Consider the following 13,004-nt stretch of genomic DNA (forward strand, 5'->3'; position numbering starts at 1 on the left):
TATATATGAGTGTCTTGTGTTGTATGCGTCTTGTGTTGTTATCTGTATAAGTGTGTCTTGTGTTGTGTGTATATGAGTGTTGTGTTGCTGTGTATATATGAGTGTGTCTTGTGTTGTTGTGTATATGAGTGTATCTGCCTGTGTGTGTGTCGGGTCTCTCTCTGTAGGTCTCTGTCTATCAGTGTGTTATTACACACAGTAATAACGATGGTGATGAGACACGCAGGCTGGAGAATCAGAACTCCTGGTTCCTCTTTAATCAGCTTTGGAAGATCGAGCCGCACAACCAGAGTAACAAAACTGCACAAACAGTCCAAACAAACCGGGATTTATAAACAAACAATAATAAATTAAACTCGTTTTCATCTCTCTGTTCTATAAACAAAACACATACAATATTTACAATAATAATAATAATAATAATAATAATAAAAAGCTGCCATTCTGTAGTAACTAAGTATCACTGTTGGGGATGTAGTGTCGTCTCCCTCTCTCCCTCCCCATCTCCCTCTTTCCCTCTCTCTCACCCTCCCTATCTCCCTATCCTCCCTCTGCCTGCTCCCTCTCTCCTATTTGGAACCAAACTGTCTGTAGTGTTACTGTAATATGATACAGGCCCCTTCCTCCCTCTCTCTCTCTACCCATCTCTTCTCTACAATTCCCTAGTTAATTGCGCTAATTGACTAATTCGACCAATTAAGGACAGAGTTCATGACAGGAGAGAGAGAGGGGGAGGTAGGGAGACGAGCTGGAAACGGAAGAGTTGTGTGGAGAGCTGGAGCAGGGAGGGCGTCTCAGGGCGTCTCTTCTTTCTTCTTCAGAGAGATGCGCTTCTTTCTCGCCGCCAACATCTCATAGAACGGATCGACACTGACGGCAGAGCTAGAGAGAGAGAGAGGGTTAATACAGACTCACTGACTGACTGAGCCCTCCCCCTCTCTCCTCTGTGTTCCCTCTCTCTCACTTGATGCTGTGAATCCACTCGTCCTTCTCCTCCGGCGTGGGGGCGGAGATGCGGTAGACCATGTGATTCCCCTCGACCACTCGGCCGTCAGCCTCCGTCTTGCAGGCCTTGATCAGCTGTCCTCTGTTGTTGGGGATGTAGAGCTCAAAACAGTTCTGCGGGAGAGAGGGAGGGTCACTACACACACACTGGACACTGCACACTACACACACACACACACTGGACAGTACATACTACACACACACTGGACACTGCACACACTACACACACACACTACACACACATACACTGGACACTGCGCACACTACACACACACTGGACACTGTGCACACTACACACACACACTGGACACTGCACACACTACACACACACACACTGGACACTGCACATACTACACACACACTAGACACTGCGCACACTAGACACTGCGCACACTACACACACACACTGGACACTACACACTACACACACACTGGACACTGCGCACAATACACAGTGGACACTGCGTGCACACACACACTGGACACTGCACACACTGCACACTGCACACTACACACACACACACTGGACACTGCGCACACTACACACACACACTGGACACTGCACACACACACACTGGACACTGCGCACACTACACACACACACTGGACACTGCACACACACACACTGGACACTGCACACACACACACTGGACACTGCGCACACTACACACACACACTGGACACTGCGCACACTACACACACACACTGGACACTGCACACACTACACACACTGGACACTGCGCGCGTACACACACACTGGACACTGTGCACACTACACACACACACTGGACACTGCGCACGCACACTGGACACTGCGCATGCACACTGGACACTGCGCACGCACACTGGACACTGTGGGCACACACACTGGACACTGCGCACACTACACTCACACACTGGACACTGCGCACACTACACACACACACTGGACACTGCACACACTACACACACACACTGGACACTGCACGCACTACACACACACTGCGTGCACACACTGGACACTGCACACACTACACACACACACTGGACACTGCACACACTACACACACACACTGGACACTGCGCACACTACACACACACACTGGACACTGCGCACACTACACACACACACTGGACACTGCGCACACACACACTGGACACTGCACACTACACACACACTAGACACTGCACACACTGGACACTGCGCACACTACACACACACACTGGACACTGCACACACTACACACACACACTGGACACTGCGCGCGCACACACACACACTGGACACTGCACGCACTACACACACACTGCGTGCACACACTGGACACTGCACACACTACACACACACACTGGACACTGCACACACTACACACACACACTGGACACTGCGCACACTACACACACACACTGGACACTGCGCACACTACACACACACACTGGACACTGCGCACACACACACTGGACACTGCACACTACACACACACTAGACACTGCACACACTGGACACTGCGCACACTACACACACACACTGGACACTGCGCACGCACACTGGACACTGCGCACACACACTGGACACACACTGGACACTGTGGGCACACACACTGGACACTGCGCACACTACACTCACACACTGGACACTGCGCACTACACACACTGGACACTGCACGCACTACACACACACACTGCGCACACTGCGCGTGCACACACTGGACACTGCACAAACTACACACACACTGGACACCGCACAGTACACACACACACAGGACACTGCGCGCACACACACACAGGACACTACACACACACATACACACACACACTCTCACACAGAGGGAGAGCCACACAGAGACACACTCACAGGTTTCCTGGGGTCCTCCACCTCTCTGATGCTCAGGTTCTCCAGAGGGATGATCCCGCGTGGCTCCTTGTCCTGCAAACACAACAGCATCAGCATCACTGTTCACGTGTTTAGCATTGTTCAACACAATAGTTGAGTCAGTGCGTCGCAGCACAGCGTGTTTGTGTCAGTGCGTCGCAGCACAGCGTGTTTGTGTCAGTGCGTCGCAGCACAGCGCGTTTGTGTCAGTGCGTCGCAGCGCAGCACGTCTGTCTCAGTGCGTCGCAGCGCAGTGTGCATCAGTTTCCTGTTCTGTGATGTTGTGTGCCAGTGAGTCACCGTTGTGTATTCAAAGTAGTACAGGCAGTTGTCAGTCAGGATGAACCAGCGTCTCTTCCAGGTCTTCACTCTGCCACCTGCACAACAACACAATGTCAGGCCACACGACACAGTGTCAGAGTAACAGAACACACAATCAAAACCACACAACACACTAACACAGCAGTCGCCCCTCCCCCAGTCCCCTGCCCCTCTGTGTACGTACCTCCTGTAGAGTAAGCAGTGGGTGCAGAATGGAGAGAATCACAGGGAAGCAGCAGTGAGTCAGCAGAGAGAGAGAGAGGAGAGGGGGAGAGGAGGACAGGAGAGGGGAGATATTAGTAACACAGAAATAGCAAGGCACAAATTGTTAACCCCGCCCTAATCAAAACCAATAACCAATTATCAATTTGTGCAGAGCTAGAACACAGCAGAAAATCCCAGCATGCACCACGACACAGTGACAGAAGCAAGGCATGATGGGAGAGAAAAGTCCAACCGTTGTTTATCTCGGGGAATCTGACAGACTGTACTGGCCTGGACATGTACGGAGCTCTCACACAACTCTGGGGCGCCGTATGTGTCATTCGTAATTTCGTGCACATAATTCACATTTTGTCCCTCGAAATGCCATCTTATTTCGTGCTTGGCAATGTTTTTAATACAAATATTTAGTGACATAACAGATATGCGGGAGAAATTCACACAGATTTAATTGAAAAAGGAGGTTCTAGTGTTGAGTCTCTAGCCAACTATAGCAACACAATCACACAATCTGCACATACAGGATGCAGTGTGTGTGTCTGTACTGTACTGTGTGTGAATGTGTCTGTACTGTGTGTGTGTATGTGTCTGTACTGTGTGTGTCTAGTGTGTGTGTACTGTGTGTGTCTAGTGTGTGTGTACTGTGTGTGTCTAGTGTGTGTGTATGTGTCTGTACTGTGAGTGTCTGTACTGTGTGTGTGTGTCTGTGAGTCTGTACTGTGTGTCTGTACTGTGTGTGTGTATGTGTCTGTACTGTGTGTCTGTACTGTGTGTGTCTAGTGTGTGTGTCTGTACTGTGTGTGTGTGAGTCTGTACTGTGTGTGTCTAGTGTGTGTGTGTGTCTGTACTGTGTGTGTGTGAGTCTGTACTGTGTGTGTCTAGTGTGTGTGTGTGTCTGTACTGTGTATCTGTAAAGTGTGTGTCTGTACTGTACAGTGTGTGTGTCTGTACGGTGTATGTGTGGTTTGTGTAACACGTGTCAATGACAGATAATATAGTGCCAGGTTGCTTTGTTGTATATAGGCGAGAGCTTTCACACTCATGCCCTGTTTCCACTGGCGGACACGTCCAGACATGTCCAGGTTTTGTGGCCGGTTAACTTTCTGCTGCCAGACGCGGCAGTAAGCATCCGTCACCCCACTGAGGAAATACTTCAGAAGCGAGATGTGTGCTGGACTTGATACAGACAGGGAAGAGATCAGATACATTATGTCGGAAGATATAATCTCAAGTGCCGTGTGTGATCAGGAAGAAATTACAGTTTTATTAGCAGCAGGGAGTGAAATCCACGTACAGAAACAATAACTGCTTACAGTTAATATCCGAGTGCATTAAACACTTGGATTTCACAGGACCGGTGCAGTGCCGTGACTAGTTGAAAATAAACTGAAGAATAATCGGATCGTAGCAGCCCATTTTTATAATATTTTATGAACAACTGGACGGTGTTTCAGGCTGTCGTTTTGTGAATGGTGTGCAGGTCTGTTGTATAACAGCCCCGCAGAGACAATCAGTATGGAGGCGAACACGATTCAGTTAACGTGCCCATTTACAAGTTAAATTAATGAATAAATAAGTACAGCAGATCTGGGTTCCCTCTAGAACATTAAGGACTGGTTTAATAAATGCGTCCATAAACGCCATGACTGAAGCATGCACACTTTAATTCAATTAAACCTGCTATATTGTAGCTGCTGTTACTGGATGATTAATCGTGAAACATGCTTTTTGTTTCATCTGTAACTTGGGCGTCTGCTAAGTAAATTAAAAATAATACGGCAGTTACAAATCTGTAGTAAGTGTAATAAGTTAATAGAGTCAAGTTGTGTAATTTAAAATACATATCTACTAGCACAGGGATGGCAAACCTGTGGCACGCAGAGCCGTATAAGTGGGCATGCAAAGCAAGCGACTGTGCGTTTTTTAAGTAGTTTGTTTTTGTTTTTTGCCAGCCCGCCCCTCAATTGTCTCACCTGATTGGCACTTTGGAAAACCAGTCAGAATATTTGGCAGTGACGGCACTGGCCCCAGGTAATTGAGCAGCGCTCAAGTTATTTTCTGAATATTCATGTTTTAGGTCGAGTTCTTGTGTGCAGATTTTCACAGTTATGCGCAGAACTGCAGAATTCTCCGCTACCATTGGTGGAGCTGCGCAGATCTGAGCAGAACTGCGAAAAGCTGCATTTCACGGACAAGATGTTAATGTTCTGATTACTGTTTATGCTGCTGTGCAGCGCTCTGGGACCGGGAGGAAGAGGACAGAAACTGTAAGTCTGTGCTGTTGTGATTAGTTGTGGTCAGCAATGGACGTGTTTGTTGAACAAGCGGGGGAAAGCATTTAGTTTACCATTATCTCTTGTATCAAATTGAGAAATGGCTGCAATCATTCATATTTAACACTCCGACAATTGAAAAACTTCATAAAGTTGGCAAAAGAAAGCTCTACATTCTCAAAAATAAATGATGCCTTTGATTTGTACATTTGTCCACACTCATACTCACGGTAGATTGATACCACTGCATCATTTTTGTCTTAAAACATAAGTGCCACACAATGTATATTAATGTACTAGTTTTAGTTATTTTACAAAATGTAAAAGCAGTAGATATTAAGTAAATATATGCTGAAAAAAACAAAGGTGCATTGGTAATGACTGAATGCAAACAAAATAAAATAATATGGAAGGGTTACTAATACAGCCAAATGAACAAACGTCTACTACTTGTGTGTAACGTCAGGGCAGTGGGAGAACCTGTGGGACTTAAGTTTTATCAGATCTCTAGACTGACACCCACAGAAACATCCTTTCCATTGGTCAACACCAGCCCCAGGATCTGCAGCTGCACACTAGAGTGCAGACGCCAGGAAAGACGCAAAGTAAACGAACCGCACCCTCCTTTTCAAACGCAGCTCAGCTACGCAGCTCAGCTGCGCAGCTAAAAACCGCCTCTCACAACTCGTTTCCCCAAAAAATAATACTGTAACTGATGCCCCGATTCCACCTCGGAGAGCAAATACAGGGTTAACTGTAGTAACAGTGTAGTAGAGCAGTGCTGTTCCAGTAGGGGCTGTGCTTTAGTAACAGTGTAGTAGAGCAGTGCTGTGACAGTAGGGGCTGTGCTGTAGTAACAGTGTAGTAGGGCAGTGCTGTGACAGTAGGGGCTGTGCTGTAGTAACAGTGTAGTAGAGCAGTGCTGTGACAGTACGGGCTGTGCTGTAGTAACAGTGTAGTAGGGCAGTGCTGTGACAGTAGGGGCTGTGCTGTAGTAACAGTGTAGTAGAGCAGTGCTGTGACAGTACGGGCTGTGCTGTAGTAACAGTGTATTGAAGCAGTGCTGTAGTGACAGTGCTGGTATAGGGGCAGTACACTATTTAAAGTGTCTCTGTGGCTGCAGGGCTCCCTCCCTCTATTTCTCTCTCCCTCCCTCTCACCCAGCTTGAGCAGCCAGCCCTCTCGGTCGGGGTTGAAGAAGGTGTGCGTCAGGTCGTTCCCATCGTCCTCTGGGATCTTGAACGGCTCGTTCTTAATGCTCTCGTACAGGTTCTGTAACATGAGGGGAGACTGTTACACACAGAGTAACACACAGAGTAACACACAAGAAGTAAGCCCCCACACCCTGAGCAGATACTTCCCCTCCCTTGTTGATAAAACACAGTAACACACACACACACACACACACACACACAGACACAGTAACACACACACACACAGTAACACAGAAACAAACACACACAGTAACACACACACAGTAACACAGAAACACACACAGACACACAGTAACACACTCACACACACACAGACACAGTAACACACACACAGACACACACAGTAACACAGAAACAAACACACACAGACACAGACACACAGTAACACACACACACAGTAACACACACACAGTAACACAGAAACACACAGACACACAGTAACACACACACACACACAGACACAGTAACACACACACACAGTAACACAGAAACACACACACACAGTAACACAGAAACACACACAGTAACACACACACAGTAACACACTCACAGTAACACACTCACACACACACTAACCCTGAGCAGATCCTCGGGCAGATCCCCTCCCTCGTTGATGCCGCGGTTCATGCAGATGAAGCGCTCCAGGGGTGGCTTGTCGCGCACGTTGGGGTTGTGCAGACTGGTGTTCAGCATGATGATGGCAAACGAGAGCACATAGCAGGTGTCTAAGAGAGGGAGAGAAGAGAGAGGGAGGGAGAGAGAGAGAGAGAGGTGTGTGTTACAGTGTGTACAGGTGTGTTTGTTGCAGTGTGTACAGGTGTGTACCTGTGCTGTGGAAGACCCCAGGGTTGCAGTGACACTATCTCTGTGTGTACAGAAATGTGTGTTGCAGTATCTACAGGTGTGTGTGTGTGTGTACAGGTATGTGTGTTGCAGTATGTACAGGTGTGTGTGTGTACAGGTGTGCATGTACAGGTGTGTACCTGTGCTGTTGAAGACCCCAGGGTTGCAGTGACAGTATCTGTGTGTGTACAGGTGTGCGTGTTGCAGTGTGTACAGGTGTGTGTGTTGCAGTGTGTACAGGTGTGTGTGTTGCAGTGTGTACAGGTGTGTACCTGTGCTGTGGAAGACCCCAGGGTTGCAGTGACACTATCTCTGTGTGTACAGGTGTGTGTGTTGCAGTGTGTACAGGTGTGTGTGTTGCAGTGTGTACAGGTGTGTACCTGTGCTGTGGAAGACCCCAGGGTTGCAGTGACAGTATCTGTGTGTGTACAGGTGTGTGTGTTGCAGTGTGTACAGGTGTGTGTGTTGCAGTGTGTACAGGTGTGTGTGTTGCAGTGTGTACAGGTGTGCGTGTTGCAGTGTGTACAGGTGTGAGTGTTGCAGTGTGTACAGGTGTGTGTGTTGCAGTGTGTACAGGTGTGTACCTGTGCTGTGGAAGACCCCAGGGTTGCAGTGACACTATCTCTGTGTGTACAGAAATGTGTGTTGCAGTATGTACAGGTGTGTGTGTGTGTGTACAGGTATGTGTGTTGCAGTATGTACAGGTGTGTGTGTGTACAGGTGTGCATGTACAGGTGTGTACCTGTGCTGTTGAAGACCCCAGGGTTGCAGTGACAGTATCTGTGTGTGTACAGGTGTGCGTGTTGCAGTGTGTACAGGTGTGTGTGTTGCAGTGTGTACAGGTGTGTGTGTTGCAGTGTGTACAGGTGTGTACCTGTGCTGTGGAAGACCCCAGGGTTGCAGTGACACTATCTCTGTGTGTACAGGTGTGTGTGTTGCAGTGTGTACAGGTGTGTACCTGTGCTGTGGAAGACCCCAGGGTTGCAGTGACAGTATCTGTGTGTGTACAGGTGTGCGTGTTGCAGTGTGTACAGGTGTGAGTGTTGCAGTGTGTACAGGTGTGTGTGTTGCAGTGTGTACAGGTGTGTACCTGTGCTGTGGAAGACCCCAGGGTTGCAGTGACACTATCTCTGTGTGTACAGGTGTGTGTGTTGCAGTGTGTACAGGTGTGTGTGTTGCAGTGTGTACAGGTGTGTACCTGTGCTGTGGAAGACCCCAGGGTTGCAGTGACACTATCTCTGTGTGTACAGAAATGTGTGTTGCAGCGTGTACAGGTGTGTACCTGTGCTGTGGAAGACCCCAGGGTTGCAGTGACAGTATCTGTGTGTGTACAGGTGTGTGTGTGTTGCAGTGTGTACAGGTGTGCATGTTGCAGTGTGTACAGGTGTGCGTGTTGCAGTGTGTACAGGTGTGTGTGTTGCAGTGTGTACAGGTGTGTGTGTTGCAGTGTGTACAGGTGTGTACCTGTGCTGTGGAAGACCCCAGGGTTGCAGTGACACTATCTCTGTGTGTACAGGTGTGTGTGTTGCAGTGTGTACAGGTGTGTGTGTTGCAGTGTGTACAGGTGTGCGTGTACAGGTGTGTACCTGTGCTGTGGAAGACCCCAGGGTTGCAGTGACAGTATCTCTGAGCGAACGCCTCCATCATCCTGTCAATCTTCTGAGCTTCACCAGGTAACCGGAAACTCCACAGGAACTGCCTGATACACAACACAGTGATACACAACACACAGACACAAAACACTACAAATACACAACACACAGTTACAAAACACTACACACACACACGGATACACAACACACACAGTTACAAAACACTACACACACACACACGGATACACAACACAGTTACAAAACACTACATACACACATACACAACACACCGTTACAGAACACTACACACAGTGATACACAACACAGTTACAAAACACTATACAAACACAGATACAAAACACTACACACACACAGATACACAACACAGTTACACAACACTACACACACACTGATGCACAACACAAAAATAACATGAGACACACACAAAGCCAGACAGAGACTCACACACTCCTCACACATACACACACAGAGCCACACAGACACACACAGAGCCAAACAGACACACAGAGACACACTCACCTCAGAGCCACACAGAAACACACTCACCTCAGAGCCACACAGATACATACTCACCTCAGAGCCACACAGACACACAGAGACACACTCACCTCAGAGCCACACACAGACACACTCACCTCAGAGCCACACAGACACACACTCACCTCAGAGCCACACAGAGACACAGACACACTCACCTCAGAGCCACACAGACACACACTCACCTCAGAGCCACACAGACACACAGAGACACACTCACCTCAGAGCCACACAGACACACACTCACCTCAGAGCCACACAGACACACAGAGACACACTCACCTCAGAGCCACACAGAGACACAGAGACACACTCACCTCAGAGCCACACAGACACACAGAGACACACTCACCTCAGAGCCACACAGACACACACTCACCTCAGAGCCACACAGACACACACTCACCTCAGAGCCACACAGACACACACTCACCTCAGAGCCACACAGACACACACTCACCTCAGAGCCACACAGACACACTCACCTCAGAGCCACACAGAGACACAAATACACACTCACCTCAGAGCCACACAGACACACAGACACACTCACCTCAGAGCCACACAGACACACACTCACCTCAGAGTCACACGGACACACACTCACCTCAGAGCCACACAGAGACACAGACACACACTCACCTCAGAGCCACACAGAGACACAGACACACACTCACCTCAGAGCCACACAGAGACACAGACACTCACTCACCTCAGAGCTACACACTCACCTCAGAGCCACACAGACACACACTCACCTCAGAGCCACACAGACACACAGAGACACACTCACCTCAGAGCCACACAGACACACACTCACCTCAGAGCCACACAGACACACACTCACCTCAGAGCCACACAGACACACACTCACCTCAGAGCCACACAGAGACACAGAGACACACTCACCTCAGAGCCACACAGACACACACTCACCTCAGAGCCACACAGAGACACAGAGACACACTCACCTCAGAGCCACACAGACACACACTCACCTCAGAGCCACACAGACACACACTCACCTCAGAGCCACAGACACACAGATACATACTCACCTCAGAGACACACAAAGACACAGATATACACTCACCTCAGAGCCACACAGACACACACTCACCTCAGAGCCACACAGACACACACTCACCTCAGAGCCACACAGACACACAGAGACACACTCACCTCAGAGCCACACAGACACACACTCACCTCAGAGCCACACAGAGACACAGACACACACTCACCTCAGAGCCACAAAGAGACACACTCACCTCAGAGCCACAAAGAGACACACTCACCTCAGAGCCACACAGAGACACAAATACACACTCACCTCAGAGCCACACAGACACACACTCACCTCAGAGTCACACAGACACACACTCACCTCAGAGCCACACAGACACACACTCACCTCAGAGCCACACAGAGACACAAATACACACTCACCTCAGAGCCACACAGACACACAGACACACTCACCTCAGAGCCACACAGACACACACTCACCTCAGAGCCACAAAGAGACACACTCACCTCAGAGCCACACAGAGACACAAATACACACTCACCTCAGAGCCACACAGACACACACTCACCTCAGAGTCACACAGACACACACTCACCTCAGAGTCACACAGACACACACTCACCTCAGAGCCACACAGAGACACAAATACATACTCACCTCAGAGCCACACAGACACACAGACACACTCACCTCAGAGCCACACAGACACACACTCACCTCAGAGCCACACAGACACACACTCACTTCAAAGCCACACAGAGACACAGACACACACTCACCTCAGAGCCACACAGAGACACAGACACTCAGTCACCTCAGAGCTACACACTCACCTCAGAGCCACACAGAGACACAAATACATACTCACCTCAGAGCCACACAGACACACAGACACACTCACCTCAGAGCCACACAGACACACACTCACCTCAGAGCCACACAGACACACAGAGACACACTCACCTCAGAGCCACACAGACACACTCACCTCAGAGCCACACAGACACACACTCACCTCAGAGCCACACAGAGACACAGACACACACTCACCTCAGAGCAACACAGACACACACTCACCTCAGAGCTACACACTCACTTCAGAGCCACACAGACACACACTCACCTCAGAGCCACACAGACACACAGACACACACTCACCTCAGAGCCACACAGACACACACTCACCTCAGAGCCACACAGACACACACTCACCTCAGAGCCACACAAATACACACTCACTTCAGAGCCACACAGAGACACAGACACACACTCACCTCAGAGCCACACAGAGACACACTCACCTCAGAGCTACACACTCACCTCAGAGCCACACAGACACACACTCACCTCAGAGCCACACAGACACACAGAGACACACTCACCTCAGAGCCACACAGACACACTCACCTCAGAGCCACACAGACACACAGAGACACACTCACCTCAGAGCCACACAGACACACACTCACCTCAGAGCCACAGAGACACACAGAGACAGACACACACTCACCTCAGAGCCACACAGACACACACTCACCTCAGAGCCACACACTCACCTCAGAGCCACACACTCACCTCAGAGCCACACAGAGACACAGAGACACACTCACCTCAGAGCCACACAGACACACAGACACACACTCACCTCAGAGCCACATAGACACACACTCACCTCAGAGCCACACAGAGACACACTCACCTCAGAGCCACACAGAGACACACTCACCTCAGAGCCACACAGACACACAGATACACACTCACCTCAGAGCCACACAGACACACGGACACACACTCACCTCAGAGCCACACAGACACACAGACACACTCACCTCAGAGCCACACAGACACACGGACACACACTCACCTCAGAGCCACACAGAGACACAGACACACACTCACCTCAGAGCCACAGACACAGACACACACTCACCTCAGAGCCACAAAGAGACACAGACACACACTCACCTCAGAGCGACACAGACACACACTCACCTCAGAGTCACACAGACACACACAGAGCCAAACAGACACACAGAGCCACACAGACACACACTCACCTCAGAGCCACACAGAGACACAGACACACACTCACCT

General features: G+C 49.5%; 1 protein-coding gene across 1 annotated transcript in view; it reads right to left on the reverse strand.

The window, feature by feature from the left end:
* Positions 1 to 225: 225 nt before the first annotated feature.
* The window catches only part of cyth2 (cytohesin 2), a 38,196-nt gene continuing 25,417 nt past the window's right edge, over positions 226 to 13,004 (reverse strand). The window contains exons 6-12 of the mRNA XM_066712823.1: positions 9,317 to 9,429; positions 7,464 to 7,612; positions 6,834 to 6,945; positions 3,158 to 3,234; positions 2,840 to 2,911; positions 965 to 1,119; positions 226 to 882 (exon numbers count right to left, since the gene is read on the reverse strand). Coding sequence (XP_066568920.1) covers positions 795 to 882; positions 965 to 1,119; positions 2,840 to 2,911; positions 3,158 to 3,234; positions 6,834 to 6,945; positions 7,464 to 7,612; positions 9,317 to 9,429 — 766 coding nt within the window. The 3' untranslated portion in view covers positions 226 to 794. The remainder of the gene's footprint in view (positions 883 to 964; positions 1,120 to 2,839; positions 2,912 to 3,157; positions 3,235 to 6,833; positions 6,946 to 7,463; positions 7,613 to 9,316; positions 9,430 to 13,004) is intronic.

This window comes from Amia ocellicauda, chromosome 1, assembly GCF_036373705.1.
Source record: "Amia ocellicauda isolate fAmiCal2 chromosome 1, fAmiCal2.hap1, whole genome shotgun sequence".
Lineage (NCBI taxonomy): Eukaryota > Metazoa > Chordata > Actinopteri > Amiiformes > Amiidae > Amia > Amia ocellicauda.